This window comes from Amblyraja radiata, chromosome 1, assembly GCF_010909765.2.
Source record: "Amblyraja radiata isolate CabotCenter1 chromosome 1, sAmbRad1.1.pri, whole genome shotgun sequence".
Classification (NCBI taxonomy): domain Eukaryota; kingdom Metazoa; phylum Chordata; class Chondrichthyes; order Rajiformes; family Rajidae; genus Amblyraja; species Amblyraja radiata.
Genome location: NC_045956.1, coordinates 172,472,659 through 172,493,878, shown reverse-complemented (window position 1 = coordinate 172,493,878; position 21,220 = coordinate 172,472,659). Strand labels below are relative to the sequence as shown.

Sequence of the window (21,220 nt, the reverse complement as noted above, 5' to 3'; positions counted from 1 at the left end):
CCTCTAAACTAAATTATACCACCACCTTCTATTTTCTATCATGAAGCCAAATGTGATGCTCATTTTTATCGGCTGAGGACGAGCATAGTACTACTTCACAAGACACCTTCCAGGTCACGGCTAGAGTACAGTGTACAATTTTGGTCACCACACCACAGGGAGAATATGACAGTACCTGAGAGAGTGCTAAGGGTGCCAGAGCTGGTGTACAGAGAAGAGTTCAGCTAGGTCGGGCAGTTTACTTTGGAGAAGTGCAGATTGAGCAGAGATTTAATTGAGATGTATAAAATTGTGAAACAGGTCAATAGCTGAAGGGCATGAATTTACGTTAACTGAAAGAAAGATTAGAGAGGTGTTGAGAATTTTTTTTTCATCCAAAGTGTAGTGAGTTTAGAAACTCACTGGTTGAAAAGGTGATGGAGGCAGAATTCTCACCATATTTGAAATGTACTTGGATACATAAAGAACCTCCACCTTGGACATGGACCAGGAGCTGGGAACTGGAAGTAATATAAATAGTTCAATGTTTTGTCAGCATGGACATGCAAGGTCAAATGACCTCCTTCTGTGCAATACGTTATTTGCTTCATGATCTGATGAAAATGTACATTTGGTCCATCATTATTGGTCATTTGGAAAATATAGAGTCGCCAATTTATGTTTTCTAGTTGCCGGATATCTTTATTTCTCAATTAATTAATTCATCATTTTTCACACTCAATCCTCTTTAAAGGACAACGTACATTTAGAAAATTCTCCAAGATGCAGACTTTCAAGATGGAATATTGGTATTGTTTCTCTTTCCACTGATTGATATTGGTACCGAGATACAGTGGAAAGCTTTGTTTGCAAGTTATCCAGTCAAATACTACACATGAGTACAATCAGTCATGCACAAGTACAACACATATTGCAGAAAGAAAAACACCAGATTGCAGAAAATAGTGTTACGTTACTTTAGCATTATACCATACTCGAAGTCCAGTGGCACTCAAGATTCCAAACCTACTCCCAGAGCTCACTTAGTGGAGTTTAGTTTAATTTAGTTTAGAGATACAGTGTAGAAACAAGCCCTTCGGCCCACCGAGTCCGCACCAACCAGCGATCCCTGTACTCTAGCATCATTCGACACAATAGGGGCAATTTACTATTTTTAGCAAAGCCAACTAACCTACAAACCTGTACGTCTTTGGAGTGTGGGAGGAAACCGGAGCACCCGGAGAAAGCCTATGTGATCAAGTTCAAGTTCAAGTTACATCAAGGGACGACAGATGGCACAATGGGCTAAGTGTTCGGCTGGCGACCGGAAGGTAGCCTGTTCGAATCCCGCTTGGAGTGCATACTGTCGTTGTGTCCTTGGGCAAGACACTTCACCCACCTTTGCCTGTGTGTGAATGTGTGTGAGTGATTGGTGGTGGTCGGAGGGGCCGTAGGCGCAGAATGGCAGCCACGCTTCCGTCAGTCTGCCCCAGGGCAGCTGTGGCTACAGAAGTAGCTTACCACCACCGAGTGTGACTGAGGTGTGAATGAATAATGTGATGTAAAGCGCCTTGAGTATTAGAAAGGCGCTATATAAATCCCATCCATTATTATTATTATTACATTTATTGTCACATGCACCAATTGGTACAGTGAGATTTGAGTTACCATACAGCCATATGAATAAAAAGAACAGAATACACGATAGAATTTAACATGAACATCCACACAGGGAGTACGTACAAACTCCGTACAGACAGCACCCATAGTCAGGATCGAAACCAGGTCCCTGGCGCTGTAAGGCAGCAGCTCTACCACTGCGCTGCGGTGCAACCCCTAAGTTATAGGAGATACACTTATTTAGGTCAATTAGCTGCAGTATAACTTCAACAAAAATATTTTTCAGCATGGGTTGACTGTTGGTAAAATTCTCACACGTTCTATTTGCCCTTGTCACTTCAAGAACTGTGAGAACCTTCACATTTCATCAATGATTCTTGTAGTTGGAGTAGCCTGCCTATTATTGGCTATTTGCTGTTGCACGTACACTGAATCTAACAAGGTACAAAACAGCTGCAGTCAATACACAGCAAACATATTAATTTCAGCAGCTTTTGATTCTGAGTGAAGAATCACTCCTTCAAAGAGAGTAATTACTATTAATTAGTGGGAAATGACCATCATATCAACAGAGCTCAGCTTGCAAAAGATAAACAAGATGCCTATTATAAGCCAAACATTTTATATTGCGCAGGCTTGCCAATCCCTCATTTAAAGATATTTGTCAACTGGTATTTTTGTTTTACTTTCTGTATTTACAGTCATACAGCACGGAAACAGCTCTTCTGCCCAACACATCCATGCCGACCAAGATGCCCCATCTATGCTCGTCCCACCTGCCTGCATTTGGTCGATATCACTTTAAACCTTTCCGATCCATGTACCTGTCAAAATGTCTTTTAAATGTCGTTATAATATTTATCTTAAGACGTTTATCAAGTGGCAGCACAGCGGCAGAGCTGGTAGAGTTGCTGCCGCAATGCAGAGACCTGGTTTTGAACCTTAGTGCTGTGTCTGTGGAGTTTGCACGTTCTCCCTGTGACCGCGTGGGTTTCCCCCGGGTGCTCCGGTGTCCTCCCACAGCCTGAAGACATGCGAATTTGTGGGTTAATTGGTCTCTGTAAATTCCTCCTCTTGTGTGTAGGGAATGGATAAGAAAGTGGGGAAACATAGAACGAGTGTGAACGGGTGATCGACAGTCAGCTTTGACTCCTATTTCCATGCTTGTATCTCTAAATTAAACTCAACAACATTACACTCAATTTTTGATACTGTACTTTTAAACCTATGAGGCACAAAATGAACCTCAGCACAAATATGTTCTGGGTAAAATTACAGGTATAAAGCCTGTTTTTTAAATTTCAATCAAGGACAGGATTTATACGACAGGAGTTAAGAAACAATAGAAGTGCTATTAAACTGTTGGCGTATTATACAGACTGCCAACCTATGGGAAACAAATCTGCAGGAAGAATACAGATGTGCAAAAATTATTCTGCGATAATAAAGAACTTCAACTATCCTAATAAAAACTGGAATAATAAAATAAGTGAAACACAGAGAAATTATTTATTTTCAGATGATCGGGAGAGCTTTCTTGATCAGTATATTTCCGGGCGAACGAGGAGAAGATGTGACAATGGGATGGACCAGTGAAAGAAGTACCAGTGCAAAAAAAACATGACTGCGATCATCGATTCACTTTAAACAACATTGAGAAAGGAGATGGATCATAAGGTAAAAATAGTCAGCTTGTGAAGGGTGGGTTCCGATGGGAAGAAGACAGAAATGGACAAGGTAAAGCTTAGCCCAGAAATAATAACCAAGAATGGACTCAGAATTAATTTGGAAAATGTTGATCCCGGGGCACAAGGCTGAAGGTGACCGGGCGAGGAAAGGGACTTTGGTTTGTGAGATGAACTGGACTGAGGCAAGGGCTGCAATGTGCCTTTATGGTCAGCTGCAGTAGGGACTTTGTAAATGTCAATAAAACATTGCAATATTGACTCAGTGCGCTGTTTATATTAATTCTGTACTTGATCATGGATTGTATTTATGTATGGCAACAATAAGATTCAAGATTCAAAACATTATTGTCATTGTGCATTGTACAAGTACAGAGACAATGAAATGCAGTTAGCATCTCACCCAGTAGTGCGAACACAAAATAATGGAACAGTAAAATATATATATGGATATATTTAATGTATATATATGGACGGGAAAGGAATGGAGGGTTATGGTCTGAGTGCAGCTGGATGGGACTAGGGGAAAATAAGTGTTCGGCACGGACTTGAAGGGCCGAGATGGCCTGTTTCTGTGCTGTAATTGTTATATGTTATATGGTTATATACAGGAGCAGTCATGCAAATTTCAGGGGGGGGGGGGAAGATCAGTCACTGGGGGAAGGAGTGTCCAGGGGGAGGTGACTGGCAATCTCCAAGGTGCAGAGTTAAGTTGTGTAACAGCCGCAGGGAAGAAGCTGTTCCTGGACCTGCTGGTCCAGCAACGGAGAGATCTGTAGCGCCTCCCAGATGGAAGGAGGGTAAACAGTCTATGGTTGGGGTGAGAGCAGCCCTTGATGATGCTGCTCGCATTTCGCAGACATCGCTTGCTCTGGACAGACTCAATGGAGGGGAGTGAGGAACCGGTGATGCGTTGGGCAGTTTTCACCTCCCTCTGCAGTGCTTTCCGGTTGGAGACAGAGCAGTTGCCATACCATACTGTGATACAGTTGGTAAGGATGCTCTCGATGACACAGCGATAGAAGTTCACCAAAATCTGAGGAGACAGATGGACCTTCTTTAGTCTCCTCAGGAAGAAGAGACGCTGGTGAGCCTTCTTGATCAGTGTTGAGGTATTGTGGGTCCAAGAGAGGTCATCGGAGATGTTGACCCCCAGAAACCAGAAGCTGGAAACACGCTCCAACTCCGTCCCGTTAATATGGATGGGGGTGTGCGTGCCGCCCCTAGACCTTCTGTAGTCCACAATGAGCTCCTTGGTGTTAAGGGCCAGGTTGTTGTCAGCGCACCATGCTGCTAGGAGCTGGACCTCCTCCCTATAGGCCAACTCATCGTTGTCACTGATGAGGCCAATCACCGTTGTATCATCTGCATACTTGATGATGGTGTTAGTACCATGTACAGGTGTGCAGTCGTAGGTGAAGAGGGAGTAGAGGAGAGGGCTCAGCACACAGCCCTGTGGAACGCCAGTGTTCAGGGTGAGGTTTGAAGAGGTGTGGTTGTCGAATCTAACAGACTGGGGTCTGTTGGTTAGAAGGTCCAGTATCCAGTGGCAGAGGGAGGGGTCGATGCCCAGGTTGCTGAGTTTGGTGATCAGTTTGGAGGGTATAATGGTGTTGAATGCTGAGCTATAATCGATGAACAGCATTCTTACATAAGTGTCTCTGTTGTCGAGGTGGGAGAGGGCGGAGTGAAGTGCCGTTGAGATGGCATCCTCCATACTCCTGTTATTGAGGTAGGCGAACTGATAGGGATCCAGTGTGGGAGGTAGGCAGCCTTTGAGGTGTGCCAGGACCAGCCTCTTGAAGCACTTAGTGATGATAGGAGTAAGTGCAACTGGGCGGAAGTCGTTGAGACTCGCCGCAGTGGAGTGTTTTGTTACCGGCACGATGGAGGTGGTTTTAAGACACGTGGGGACAACTCCTTGTGCAAGTGACAGGCTGAAGATGTCAGTCCAGACGTCTGTCAGCTGCGCAGCACAGGCCCTGAGGACGCGCCCAGAGGTGCCGTCAGGGCCAGCAGCCTTTCGTGCATTAATCCTGCTCAGTGCCACGTACACGTCGATGGGTGTGAGTGTGTAGTAAACGTGAGGCAGCTTCAATTTTGAGCAGAAACATTTGCAGTATTCCACCTTAGATGGAAGAATAAAATTAGGCAATTTACACTCTAAGGTGCCAATCTGAACGTAGTGTAAGAACAGAGAGTTCTGGGAGCATAAATCATTGAAAGTGAGCAGGTACCGGAATCAGTTGAAGATAAAACGTACATAAAATAAAGAGAAATACAGAGTACAGCAGAGGTCAAGAAAACCCTTAATAAAACATCTGTTTCCATTTCTGAGCACCACAGATTAGAATGGGTCCAGAAAGACTTCAGAAGAGATTTAGAATGATTCCAGAAATGAAGAATATTAGTATTATGGATACACTGAGAAGCTGGTATTGTTCTCGCTGAAGCCAAAAAACTAAAAAGAGATCCAAGTGAAGTATTTAAAATTCTGAAGGATCAAGGCAGCGAGGATGGAGAGAACTATTTTGAAATTGATGAAGAGCCACCGATCATTGAGTGAAGTAACTGGTAAAAAGAACCAAATGTTACATGAGGGAAAAAATACAGCTAGTGATTTCTGTTGGGAATGAAGAGTGCAAGCTGGTTCTATTGCATGCTCAAAAATAAACTGGTGTGCACTTGAAGGGGGATATGAATTGAGCTATAGGGAGTGGTGGGAGCTGGTGCTGTGAGAGAAGATGGACTACTGGAACTGGCACATACTTTGTCAGTCTAAAGGTTTTCTTTCATGTTGGATGTTTTCTGTGATTCAGTGAAATATCACAGGCAGAGTGAATAGATAGGACTTTCAGAAATGCCCTTACTTGGATGGTGAACAAACATAGAAACATAGAAAATAGGTGCAGGAGGAGGCCATTCGGCCCTTCGATCCAGCACCACCATTCATTGTGATCATGGCTGATCGTCCCCTATCAATAACCCGTGCCTGCCTTCTCCCCATATCCCTTGACTCCACTAGCCCCTAGAGCGCTATCTAACTCTCTCTTAAATCCATCCAGTGATTTGGCCTCCACTGCCCTCTGTGGTAGGGAATTCCATAAATTCACAACTTTTTCACAAGGCTTTTAATGGCCCATGTCAGTTAGGAGATTGAGCATAGAAGTTTGGTCATTACGCTACAGATATTGATGAAGCTGCATTTGGAGTATTATGATCAGTTTTGGTCACCCTGCTACAGAAAGGATGGCATTAAGTAGAAGCAGAGAACATTTACGAGAATGTTGCCTAGACTCGAGGCCCTGACTTGGCGGGAGGGGCAGGCTAAGACTGTATTCATTAGAGGGCAGGAGATTAGTTAGTTTAGTTTAGTTTTGAGAGACAGTGTGGAAAAAGGCCCTTCGGCCCACCGAGTGTGCACTGACCAGCGACCCCCGCACACTAACACTATCCAACACACATTAGGGACAATTTACACTTATACCAAGCCAATTAACCTACAAACCTTTTTGTCATTGGAGTGAGGGAGGAAACTGAAGATATCGGAGAAAACAGGGTGAATGTACAAACTCTGCACATACAGTACCCGTAGTCAGGTTTGAACCTGGGTCTCTAGCGCTGCAAGCGCCGTAAGGCAGTAACTCTACCGCTGCGCCGCAGTGCAGCCCTTTGAGGGATGATCTTACAGAACTGTATAAAATCCCGAGGGTCATAGATAGGGTGAATGTTCACATTTTTTCCCAGTGTAGGGGAATCAAGAACTAGAGGTCATGGGTTCAAAGTGAGAGGTGGGTAGAGATGAGTGAGCAAGCAAGTCATGGAGATAATAGGCACTGTGGAAAGTGGGAAGAAGTGAGGAGCAGAAGATGTGACTGGTGGTGGGATCCATGGCAGCTGGTGCAATTGACAAAGGATGATACACTGGATGCCAAGCCGAGTAAGATGAAAGGTGAGGCCTAGGGGAACTCTATCCCTGTTCTGTCTGGGGAGGAGTGGGGTGTGAACAAAAGTCTGGGAATTGAATAAAATACAAGTGCATTACAGGAATAGATAGGGTAAAGGCACAGTATTTTACCTGGGGTAGGGGAATCGAGAACTGGAGGAGATAGATTTAAGGTGAGGGGAGAATATTTAATAAGAACCTGCAGGCCAATTTTATTACACAAAGGGTGGTAGGTTTATGGACAAACTAGTAGAGGAGATAGTTGAGGCAGATACTATCACAACATATAAAAAACATTTAGACATGTACAGGATAGGATAGGTTTAGATGGATATGGGCTAAACGCAGGCCGGTGGGACCAAGTTAGATGGGGCATGTTGGTGGGTATGGCAAAGTTGGGCGGAAGGGCTTGTTTTCATACTGTTGACTATGACTCATTAATCACAGTAGAAGGGAAGCCATGTTTCCTGAAAGAGAAGGATATTTCCAGCCTCCGCCCCCAACACATCATCCGATATCAATTCCACCAGCAACTGAACCATCCTACCACAACTAGAGAGCAGGCTGAACTGCCATCTACCTCATGGTGACCCTCAGACTATGTTTGATTGGACTTTACTGGCTTTACCTTGCTTTAGACGTTATTCCCTAATCATGTATCTGTGCACCGTAAATGGCTCAATTGTAATCATGTATTGTCTTTCTGCTGACTGGTTAGCACGCAACAAAAGCTTTACACTGTACCTCGGTACACGTGACAAACTAAACTGAACTGAACTGTGCTGAATCTCTCTGACCTTGACCTTGTACCTATCTGCATTTTCTTGTACGGTGAAGAGGATTGCAGTTGACTATGAAGACATAATGATACCTGACTAGAGTTCAACATACATTTAAGCAAGTTAGCACATACGTGTGCAATGCCTACAGGTATGTCCACACATGCAGTTCAACTGCTTTGCCTAAATCGGTTGTAAATGGCACACAGCTAATAATTAACTGCCTGCTTATGTTAAACATGTAGCCTAATATAATAAAACTATGGTTTCAACGATAATGTGAAATGATACATTTTCAATTTTTCTTTGACAAATCAGTTACTAATACTAAACAAAAATCAATAAGATATTTGCAGCATTTCTTAATGTATTGACATTCAAATTAGATCAGACAAATCAGAAACAGTACTTAGCACATCAAGCAGCTAAACGCATTATTCAACAGCAGGGCAATCATTTGTTAGCAGCCAGCATCTCAGATCACATCATCCTTCTTTCATCTCCGCAACATCGCCAAACTCAGACCCTCTCTCACACCGCCTGCTGCTGAAAGACTCATCCATGCCTTCATCTCCTCCCGACTGGACTATTGCAACTCACTTCTCCTTGGCATCAGCTCCACCTACATCAACCGACTCCAACTGGTCCAGAACGCAGCCGCCCGACTCATCACCCACACCAAATCCTGGCATCACATCACTCCAGTCCTCAAAAAACTTCACTGGCTTCCCGTCTCCCACCGGATCACCTACAAAATCCTGGTCCTCACCTACAAAGCCCTCCACCATCTGGCCCCCACATATCTCATTGACCTCCTCTCCCCCTACCAACCCTCACGGTCCCTCAGATCCACATCAGCCGGTCTCCTCTCCATCCACAAGTCCAACCTCCGCAGTTTTGGGGACAGAGCCTTCTCCAGGGCAGCTCCCAGGCTCTGGAACTCCCTCCCCCAACTGATCCGCAATTCCGTGTCCCTCCCCATCTTCCAGTCCCGCCTCAAGACCCATCTCTTCACCTCTGCCTATCCTTAGCCCCACGTCCCCGTCCCTTTTCATCTGTGCATTAATTGCCTCATGCTGTGTTTTGTATTGAATTCTGTCTTTACTTTGTGTACTAGTCATGTCTCTACTATTTATTTTATTCCCCTTACATGTTTTTCCTATACATGCTCAATTTTTGTAAGGTGTCCTTGAGACTCTTGAAAGGCGCCCATAAATAAAATGTATTATTATTATTATTATCATTAAGTTCAAATAAGCTGAACAAGTGGACTTTCATTCTTACATTGAAAGGGGGTATAAACTGTGAGGTTTAGCTGTACAATTAGATCAAAGTGTTGTCTCAATCAGGAGATGGGTATCTTAGACTGAGAGATCCTGACTATGAATCACAAAAAATAATAATGCATTAACAATGTTTTGATGTAGCAGAGTACAACAAGGCTGTTACAATCTCGTTCAAACAATTGTCATCTCAGAATAGTAAACATATTGATTTTCTAAGATTCAAATCAGGTAGTAGCAGTTACTCCCCTGGGGTCTCTTGTAAGGATGCCTCGTCTTTCTCTCACTTTCTCTGATTCCACCACATCTGTTCTCAAGATGAGGCTTTCCATTCCAAGAAATTGGGAATATCCTTCTTTCCCCACACCTCTCCAGAAAGAACAGGGATAAAATTTCCCTGCTCCCCACCTTGCCAGCCCCCACATCCAGCGCATCAATGCTTGTCAATTCCACCAGCTCCAACGGTATCTCACCAGTAGTCACATCTTCCATATCCCGCTCCTTTCTGCTTTCCACAGGGACCACTCACACCACAGGGACCATGACTCGCCCCTACCCACCCAACCTCTCCATCCTCAGGCACTCTACGCCTTAGGAGTAATACTTCTCCCTGCACCTCTTCCCTCATTACCACCCCAGGAACAAGGTCATAGTCACCCCCTCTAACCTCTTCTACTGTATTCCGTCCTCTTAATATGGTGTCCTCTCCATCACGAGAGCAAGTACAGACAAGGCGATTGCATTGAGGAATGCCGGCACTCTGACCACAATGGCCGTCCTGTGCTCCTGGTTTCATGTCATTTCAACTCTCCATTCACACATTGACCAGTCAGTCCTTGGCCATCTCCACTGCCATGTTGACACCATCCTCCTCAATCTTTGGAAGGATGAGGGGCGATCTCATTAAAACTCACAAAATAATGAAAGGGCTGGATATAGTGGATGTGGAGAGGATGTTTCCACTAGTAGGAGAGTCTAGGACCAGAGGGAACAGCCTCAGAATAAAAGGACATAACGTTAGAAAGGAGGTGTGGAGGAATTTTGTTCGTCAGAGGGTGGTGATTCTGTATTCCTCAGTAGAGCCTCATCTACTGCATCCTGTGTTCCAGATACACATCGAGGCTCCTATATGTTAGCGAGACCAAACATAGACTCAGCAACCATTTTGTCTAACACTTGCCTTTGGTCCACCAAGGCCTACTAGATCTCCCGGTTGCTAATCAATTTAACTTCCCTTCCAATTCCCTTCCCTTCCTACAGTCATTTCTGGACTGGGCCTCCTGTGGGGCAACCTTTTAACAGAGACCTTGGTACTTACATGCAACAAGCTGACAGAACAAGTGGGGTGGAGGCAGGGGCAATTACAATGTTTAAAAGACACAGACAAGTGCATGGAGGAATATGGGCCAGGCCAGGCAAGTGTAGATAGACACAAATTGCTGGAATAACTCAGTGGATCAGGCAGCATCTCCGGAGAAAAGGAATTGGTGACGTTTCATCAGGTCTGATGAAGGGTCTCGACCCGAAATGTCACCTATTCCTTTTCTCTGGATATATTGCCTGATCCACCATATTAATTCAGCATTTTGTGCCTATCGTCGGTGTAAACCTGCATTTGCAGTTCCTTCTTACGCAGGCAAGTGGAACTGGATCGGTCAGGCAGTTTGGTCTGCAAGGATGTACTGTGTAGCTCTATGATTCTAAAGGTTAGTTACAGAGGTAGTTCATAATAAACTGCCGATGTTAATGTTTGCTGACAATATAATACCAGTTAAATGGGTGAAAAAGCAAGATGTGAGCTTATCAAGATCAAAAGAGACGTGACAATAGATGACAAAGACCTTGTGATTGGTACGTCAATTACTGTAGTTGCTGTAAATCATCCCTAATGTAGAACGGAGAATAGGGGTGGAGAAATCTGCATGTAAGAAGAAATAGGTTACAGAGTAATTAGTTGGGGGCAATAGGACTAAAGGGAATGCTCTGGAGAGCTGCCATGGACTTGATGGGTGAAAAGGCCTCTTTTTGGAAGATGAATGATAAGGAAAGCATCTGCAGTAAAAGTATCAGAAAGAACAGAAATTGGAGCATCATTAAATATTCCAATGTATTCCAAACTGTAGCAGAGACAATAACAGAGTTGAACCATTTTGTGGACCATTTCTGTCTGCTAACTAGTTAAAGATATTTCTGTAAGTGCACTTCCATTATTAGAAAAGAAAAGTTCCTGTGGAGGTGAGAGAGCTGTGGAATAATTATTTCCCCAACTGGGTCAAGAATTCTCAGGTTAGAAAACCTTCCACTGTTCAATCCATCCATGAGATGTTCCCCACATCATTGTGGCTTTTTTTCCCCAATTCCCTTGGCTGTTCATCCAGATGACCTCAGTGAGTGAGAATACAGCCTGGTCCCAATTAGTGTCAAAGCAGGAAGAGTTTGCTTCAGCGAAGGCATTAATCTGTTAGTTTACACACAGGTCACCGAGGCTAAACCACAGTGTTACAATCGGGATACCAAACCCAGGTAATTTAAACTGTCGAACCTCTTTGGAATATAAACGTAGAGCAGAACAGTTTGAAGACATTTCAAGACCTTACACAGACGTTCAGCATTAAAACAAAGACCATCTCTAACAGAATGAGAAAGAGGATGGAGCCATTGTCACAACAGTTCCCTCCATGACTGACGCTTGAAAAGAACCAGTTGTTATCCTAATTGTATATAAATATCAGCCGTCAAAGCACAGTTACTCAGGTATCAAGAGACATTCCACATCAAAGATGGAGAGACCAGCACTCTACCTGCCGACGCAGATCACGTGTTTTCTTTGTCATCTTCTCAATGGCAACATTGAGGGGGTCTCCTTTCTCTTTCCTGCCAGTCTGAAAGAAAAAAAGTTAAGAATATATTTAAAAGCAGGGCCGGTAATTTTCTGAAGTAATTATCATTATCGCCAGAGGCGAACATTTTATTTCACTGCGATCTGGTCAAATAGAAATTGTAGATAATAGGAACCTGAGGGGCAACTTTTTCACACAGAGGTTGCTGGGCATATGGAACGAGCTGCTAGAGGAGACAAATGAGGCAGGTGCTATAACAACATTTAAAATACATTTAGGCAGGCACATGGATCGGAAAGGTTTAGAGGCATATGGGCCAAACGCAGGTAGATGGGGCGAACGCAGATGGGGGCATTTTGTCGGCATGGGCAAGTTGAGCCGAAGGCCTGTTTACATGCTGGATGACTCTAAGCCACCCTAATAAATTGATTTTCTGCATTCAATCGCCTAAGAGCTACAGCAAGTGGCATCGCCACATGAGTTAATGGTTCCAAGGAAAATTAACTATATCGACCCTCATAACGATGGAGGATTCTCCAACTCCACTGGAAGTTTTGGTGGAATACCTGAAAAAACATCAAGCTCAGGTTGGATGAGCACGAAATCCATATGGAAATGTATCCCCCAATCCCAAACCAATGTTTTGCGATAAAAGGAGAAAGTAAAAAGAAGAATCAATACAAAGGGATGTTGAAATGTGAAATGCTCTGTTAGATCTGGCAAACTATAGTAGATTAAAGGACAATTACTTGAAGAATATGAAAGTCTACAGATGAAACAGGAACATAAACTTCTCTCTAGATTGAGTTTGTTTAAATTCTACTAAGACTGAAAAAGAGACTCTTGATCCTTATCTAATCTATCTACTGTATATTACGGAAAAGATCTCTGCAGAGAAAAGATTGATGTTAACAGTCAAATTTGAAATATAACATATTTGTATTTGTATTGAGGGCAGCACAGGGGTGCAGTGGCTGCCTTAAAGCACCAGAGACCCAGGTTCGATCCTGGCTACGGGTGCTATTTGTACAGGGTTTGTACGTTCATCCTTCCAACAATATATTTTATATAATTAGAAAGAGGTTCATTAATTTATACAAGATACATAGTATGGATATTAGTTCAGTTTAGAAATACAACATAGTAAAAGGTCCTTTGGCCCACTGAGTCGACTCTGACCATCCAGCCCCTGTTCACACACTAATTCCATGTTATCCACTTCCTCTTCCGCTCCTTACAAACTAGGCACAATTTACCGAGGTCAATGAGCCTTCAAACCAGTATGTCTCTGGGATGTGGGGGAAACCAGAACATCCAGAGGAAACGCACACGGTCACAGCGAGAACGTGCAGACTCCACACGAACTGCACACCAGGTGAGGATTGAACACAGTCTCTGGCACTGTGAGGCAGCAGACCTACCAACTGTGCCATTGTGTCACTGTATGCGACGGTGTTTATACTGTCAGTATAAACACCCTATATACCCCTGGTCAATCACTTAAAAATGTTATTCAGCTCTCACCACTGAATTAAGTTTTTTTTGACCGAAAGGACTGTATAAGAGGTTTTTAAATATTATTTTTCATGCCATCTCTAGTTCCTTTGCTAATATCTTATCATACTATAACAGTGTTAACGTTATTTTAAGAAATTGAATTCCATGTTTGTCACCATGTCCCGATTAGTCAGGCAAATGGCAACTGTTTCCTTTTGGTAATATATGCCACTGAATGGGACCAGAAAATATTGCAAATATTAATATTCCTTAAACAAAAATAACAATGGTTGTTTATTTAGTGAACATATTACCGAGAGCTTGAAAAGTACAATGAAATTTTCTGTGTAAACAAACTGCAAGTGCTAAAAATGTTGACATCTGAGTTTTTTTCTGAAAGCTATTGTGGCTTAGTTGCATCTTGGAGGAAGGCAGCTGCATCCAAAGCACGTACTGCCAGCACTGCCTCTCGCTGTGCACAGTAAACACTATTTCCAGTTAGTCCAGATCTCCAGGCAGGTAATTTTTTTAATTTAACTACAAACCAGAATGATGGTCAGCTTTGCCTCTCACTGTCTGCCTCCTAAGTCCCAAAGGTAACTGGTCCGTGTCATTCCAAATCTATTTATACAAACCATATATTTCCTGCTAGACTACAGCCAGAGGAGGAAGACTAAAATGTCGAGACTGTTACACTATTGTACACTTCAATAAAAGTGTTACCCAGCAAAGTGAAATATCCATGACTCAAGCCCAATGAAATCTGCAGCTTTTATTTAAAGGGGACATAATGTCAGATAATGTTGTTAATACTCTTTAATGAAGAGAACAGAAATTTGCAAATATATCCAAGGATTTGAATAGATGATGGAATATAAACTAAATACACATGTATATCTATACTGATTTTTACTGAAGAAAGGTCTTGACCCGTTCCTTCACTCCAGAGATGCTGCCTGACCCGCTGAGTTACTCCAGCATTTTTGTGTCTATCTTTGGTGTAAACCAGCGTCTGCAGTTCCTTCATACACATACTGATTTTTACGACCTGTATTGGGTGCAGGGTCATTCTTTATCTTAACAGTACATCTTACATGTTACAGTGTGTGATGCCACCTCTAATTAGAGGTTTTCCTCTTTTGTTTATCACTGATAAAAATGTATAACCATGCATCAAAATGGTGATCAGGTGCGAGCAATTCCATTTAATTGGCCTTTGTGAGTAAAATGCTGCTTAATCCAGACAGATATGGTGTAGTGGTTTTTATGCCTTCCAGACAACTAAACATTCCAGCCACTATTAAAGCTCAATTAACCTGCTAAACAAAGCAGAAATGTTAAGAATTAGTTGGCCACACGGCCCTCTGAATGTCTGACATTTCATTAGATAATAGTTGATTTCCAAGAATATTGTTTAGACAATGTTACCTCCACTTTACCATCCAAAGTTACCTCCACTTTATAAAAAATACAGGTACAGGTACTACGTAAACAGCATGGAAACAGGCCCTTTCGCCTAACTTGTCCATGCAGAGCAAGCTTGTCCCATTTGCCTGCACCTGGCATACATCCCTCTGTAAGTTCATAAGATCATAAGATCATAAGTCTTATGAGCAGAAATAGGCCATTCAGCCCATCGAGTCTACTCCACCCTTCAATCATGGCAAATCTATCTCTTCCTCTCAACCCCATCCCTATAACCTTTGACACCCTTACTAGTCAAGAATCTGACAATCTTCACTTTAAAATTACCCAATAGCTTGGCCTCCACAGCCATTTGTGGCAATGAATTCCACAGATAAACAACTCTCTGACTCAATAAATTCTTCATCTCATTTCTAAAGGTACATCCTTTTATTCCAAACCTTTTCCATCTAAGTAGCAATTCATATGTCTTTTAAATGGTGTAATTGGAACGGCCTTTACCATTTAATCTCGCGACTCATTCTATATATCCACTGTCTGAAAATGTTGCCTTCATGTCCTTTTTATGTCTTTTCCCTCCTCACCTTAAACCTATGCCCTCCAGTTTTAGACTTCCTTATCTTGGGACAAGAATTGTAAGCTGCTCACATTATCTATGCCCCTCATGATTTTATAAACCTGAATAAGGTCACTTCTCAGCCTCGTACACTCCAGGGAAAAAGAAGCAGTCTATCCAGCCTCTTGTTATTACTCAAACCATATAACCATATAACCATATAACAATTACAGCACGGAAACAGGCCATCTCGACCCCTCTAGTCCGTGCCGAACACATAAACCTTTCAGATCCAGCAACATCCTTGTAAATCTCTTCTTTCCCGTTTAATGATATCCTTCCTATAGTTGGGTGACCAAAACTGTGCACAGTACTTCAAATTGTTGGGTATTGATTCTACAATCATGCATGATTGTGTCCCAACGAACCATTGAGTTTAATCCTTCCATGGTCATAATATAGTAGAAATTGGGTATTTGTGCAACGTAATTAAAATAGATTTGGCATGTTAAGGACATTCCTGTCTTCCAATATCATCAATCTGCCGATGGCAGAGTGAGTTTGAAGTTGTCCCAAATGGCTCAAATTTCCCAAATGGTCAATTTGCAAATAATAGTCTCTTTCATTGCATATCTCCATTACATATTCATTTTATTTTATTGAAGCGAGAGGCTCCTGCATTAAAATAATGTGACACAACTCAAGAATTTACTGGCTACAGGTTTCTCTTAACTTCCAACCAGCTTCATTTGGGCTGAACCAAAAAAAAAAGCCAAAATGTCTTCCTCCTGACTATGAAGCATAAGCAGAATGCACTTACTCTACATCATGGTGGATATGTCACCATTTTTTAACATTGTTCATCGCTTCCTTCGCCAAATACAACCAACAAACTGTGAAGTGAAAAAGATTGACAAGGACAGAATGTACTATATTGCATGAGAGAAACTGAAGGGAATTAAATCATGACTATCATTGTCAAAAGTAGCAAGTCTGCTCTGTCTTAAAGTATTGCAAAGCCTGCCCTGAGTTATTAAGAATTGGACAGCTTGAAGGTACAGAAGTCTGGACTGCCCAAAGGCATTGATGTGCTCGGTAAGATTGATAGAATTGACATTGATATAGTATCATTCATAACCTCACAATGTCCCAATATGCGTTACAACTAAAATGGTAGTTTGAAGCAAATTTATTATTATACAATAAACACAAGTGTAACCCGAAGATAGACACAAAAAGCTGGAGTGACTCAGCAGGACAGGCAGCATCTCTGGAGAGAAGGAATGGATGACCTTTCGGGTCGAGACCCTTCTTCAGACTCAAAATGTCACCCATTCCTTCTGTCCAAAGATGAGCCGAATGAGATGAGTCTAAAGGCCAAATGGCCTCCTCCTGCACCTATTTTCTATATTTCTATGTTTCTATGCTGCCTGTCCCGCTGAGTTACTCCAGCTTTTCTTGTCTATCTTTGGTTTATGCCAACATCTGCAGTTCCTTCTTAAACACAAGTATAAACCTGAAATTGACAAAAAAGTGCAGAAAAATATATAATATTGGTTTTAGTTTAGAGATACAGCACAAATACAGGCCCTTCAGTCCACGCCAACCAGCGATCCCCACACACTAACACTACCCGACACACACGAGGGACAATTTACAATTGTAGCGAAGCCAATTCACCTACAAACTTGTACGTCTTTGGAATGTGTGAGGAAACCGAAGCGCCCGGAGAAAACCCACGCAGGGGAAAATGTACACACTCCATACAGACAGCACCCATTGTTAGGATCAAACCCGGGTCTCTGGCACCGGAAGGCAATGGCTCTACCACTGCGCCACAGTGCCGCCCTGGATCATTCATTTCCCCATAACAACAGAGATTCAAGTCCTTTAGTTAGATAATGCAAAATAGAGTACAATAAGTGTTCAGGACACAAGAGTATAGGGATTATGTACAGGGATTAGTGTTTAGTAATAAATTATGAGACAACTGATAGGCACTGAGCTTCCTTTGTTGATCTATAAACAACATGTTCAAACGTTATCAATAAAAAGCTATGGCAGTTTACATCAAAGAGCAGTTTTGCTGACAGAAGTAAGAAAGAGCCAACGATCATCATGGCGTGCACTGGAACCATTTGCTGAACCAGTTATTATAAGGCCAACTAGAAAATCTATGAGGCGTTACCAACAAATGCATGGGAAACTCAGCGGGTGCAACAGCATCTATGGAGCGAAGGAAATAGGCAACGTTTTGGCCCGAAACATTGCCTATTTCCTTCGCTCCATAGATGCTGCTGCACCCGCTGAGTTTCTCCAGCATTTTTGTGTACCTTCGATTTTCCAGCATCTGCAGTTCCTTCTTAAACACATGTAAACTTATGAGGTTGTGCTGTAGACTTCCATAAATGTATGATCTGGGTAATTCAAATAAATTATTTGTGTCTACATTGTGTCCAAATCTATTTGTTATGGCTAGATGACAAAATATGTGCACACATACAAATGTATTTTCTAATACTATATTACATGAAACAAACACACTCAATGTATCAGGAAATACAATTATAGGGACAACATGAGCATGATAGACGTTGGATGAGATTATGATACGTTTTTAGAAGTTTAATTTAAATTTCATTGTGAAAATTGGGTGTTTTGATAAAGTCAGGCCAGATCCACGGTACAATTGACTCATGCAAGGCATATTATGCCAGCATGCTGTTGTGCCTTGGCAAGTTGTTTGTTTAAATAAACCAAAACTGCCCTTTCTCCATTACTGCAGCACACTGTGCTCACAGATTTCCCTTAAAAGCAATTGTATCTTGAACAGTTGTACAAGCAGTCATACAAGACGATGGTGAGGCCACATTTGGAAAACAGTGTGCAGTTTTGGTCAGCCTTTGGTCATGGGAAGGAGGTTATTAAGCTGTAAAGAATCCAGAGATTTACTAGAATGTTGCCAGAACTCGAGGGCCTGAGCTAAAGGGAAAGATTAGGCAGTCGAGGACTTTATTAGTTGGAGCGCAAGAGGCTGAGGGGTGATCTCATAGAGGTGTAGAAAATCATGAGGGGAATTGATAGGGTGAATACACGGAGTCTTTTACCTGGGTACATCAAGACCAGAAGACATAGTGTTGGTTTAAGGTGAGAGGGGCAAGAATTAATAAGAAACTGAGGGGCAACTTTTTCACACAGAGGGTGGTGGGCATATGGAATGAAAGGTTTAAAGGTTCACAGGTCCATTTCTTGTGATGTATACCAATTAAGGTACAGTGAAACTCGATTACCATACAGTCATACTAAAGAAGGCAACAAGACACACAACTTCATAAAAGATAACATAAACATCTACCACAGCGGATTTCTCACATTCCTTACTGTGATGGAAGGCAAATAACACTAATCTTCTTCCTCTTTATTCTCCCGCGGACGGGGCAGTCGAACCATCCGTGTGCGGACGTGAGGCCGACGGACGAGAGGCTGAAGCAAAGAAGTCAAAGCCAAAGAACCGAATGGAAACGAGGCCGAAACGGCAATAAACCGAAAAAGTCCGAAGACTAAACGCCTACTAACCGAAAGGATGGGACGCCTAAATGCAAACTAACCGAAAGGGCGGGACGCCTAAAAGCCAACGAACCGAAAAGCTGCGTCGCCTAAAAGCAAACTTACCGAATGGCCGCTCTGTCAAAATGCCACCTACCCGAAAGGCGGCGTCGCCTACAGGTCAAAGGACCGACTGCCGCTCAACAGAAACGTCCAATAACGGACATGACGTTGCCAGGGGGCGGGACTTGTCAGCAATTGGCCCAGACCCCCGCGTCCATCACATCACTGTTAAGGCAAGAGCATTGTCCCAAACCTCCGCTACACCCGACCCACAGCCCGCGGAGGGTGGCCGTGGGAGAGTGGGGGCTGTACACCTTTGGCTGCCTTCAAATTGGTGCTTGGGTCAGAATGCCCAGTCACCTATGGGTTGTGTGGGAAAATGAACCCCACGCTCCCATCTCCCCCTGCTCTCTCCCCTTTTCTCTCTCTCCCCCTCACTCTCTCCCTTCTCTCTCTCCCTTCTCTCTCCTCTCCCTCCCCTCTTCTCTCTCCTCCTCTCTCTCCCATAACCATATAACCATATAACAATTACAGCACGGAAACAGGCCATCTCAAGTTCAAGTGTTCAAGTTAGTTTATTGTCATGTGTCCCTGTATAGGACAATGAAATTCTTGCTTTGCTTAAGCACACAGAAAATAGTAGGCATTTACTACAAAACAGATAAATGTGTCCATATACCATGATATAAATATATACACACATGAATAAATAAACTGATAAAGTGCAAATAGCAGATAATGGGTTATTAATAATCAGAGTTTTGTCCGAGCCAGGTTTAATAGCCTGATGGCTGTGGGGAAGTAGCTGTTCCTGAACCTGGTTGTTGCAGTCTTCAGGCTCCTGTACCTTCTACCTGAAGGTAGCAGGGAGATGAGTGTGTGGCCAGGATGGTGTGGGTCTTTGATGATACTGCCAGCCTTTTTGAGGCAGTGACTGCGATAAATCCCCTCGATGGAAGGAAGGTCAGAGCCGATGATGGACTGGGCAGTGTTTACTACTTTTTGTAGTCTTTTCCTCTCCAGGGCGCTCATATTGCCGAACCAAGCCACGATGCAACCTGTCAGTATGCTCTCGACTGTGCACCTGTAGAAGTTAGAGAGAGTCTTCCTTGACAATCCGACTCTCCGTAATCTTCTCAGGAAGTAGAGGTGCTGATGAGCTTTTTTGATAATTGCGTTAGTGTTCTCGGACCAGGAAAGATCTTCAGAGATGTGCACGCCCAGGAATTTGAAGTTCTTGACCCTTTCAACCATATAATGGGGCTGTGGGTCCCCCTCCTACTCCTTCTCGGCCCTTCTAGTCCATGCCGAACACTTACTATCACCTAGTCTCATCCTCCTGCACTCAGACCATAACCCTCCATTCCTTTCCCGTCCATATACCTATCCAATTTATTTTTAAATGATAAAACAAACCTGCCTTCACCACTTCCACTGAAAGCTCATTCCACACAGCTACCACTCTCTGAGTAAAGAAGTTCCCCCTCATGTTGTCCCTAAACTTTTGTCCCTTAATTCTCAAATCATGTCCTCTTCTTTGAATCTTCCCTACTCTCAATGCAAAAAGGTTATCCACGTCAACTCTGTCTATTCCTCTCATAATTTTAAAGACCTCTATCAAGTCCCCCCTTAACCTTCTGCGCTCCAAAGAATAAAGACCTATCTTGTTCAACCTTTCTCTGTAACTTAGGTGCTGAAACCCATGCAACATTCTAGTAAATCTCCTCTGTACCCTCTCTAATTTGTTGACATCTTTCCTATAATTTGGCGACCAGAATTGTACACCATATTCCAGAATTGGACTCACCAATGCCTTGTACAATTTTAAAATTACATCCCAACTTCTATACTCAATGCTCTGATTTATAAAGGCCAGCACACCAAAAGCTTTCTTTACCACCCTATCTACATGAGATTCTACCTTCAGGGAACTATGCACAGTTATTCCTAGATCCCTCTGTTCAACTGCATTCCTCAATTTGCTACCATTTACCATGTACG

The 21,220-nt window shown here is 42.9% G+C and overlaps 1 protein-coding gene across 2 annotated transcripts in view; it reads right to left on the bottom strand.

Moving 5' to 3' along the window:
- ctnna2 (catenin alpha 2) overlaps positions 1 to 21,220 on the bottom strand; it is a 1,182,272-nt gene that overhangs the window by 587,948 nt on the left and 573,104 nt on the right. For both annotated transcript variants that reach the window (XM_033035440.1, XM_033035446.1), the window contains exon 8: positions 12,094 to 12,174. In XM_033035440.1, the coding sequence (XP_032891331.1) occupies positions 12,094 to 12,174 (81 nt within the window). The remainder of the gene's footprint in view (positions 1 to 12,093; positions 12,175 to 21,220) is intronic.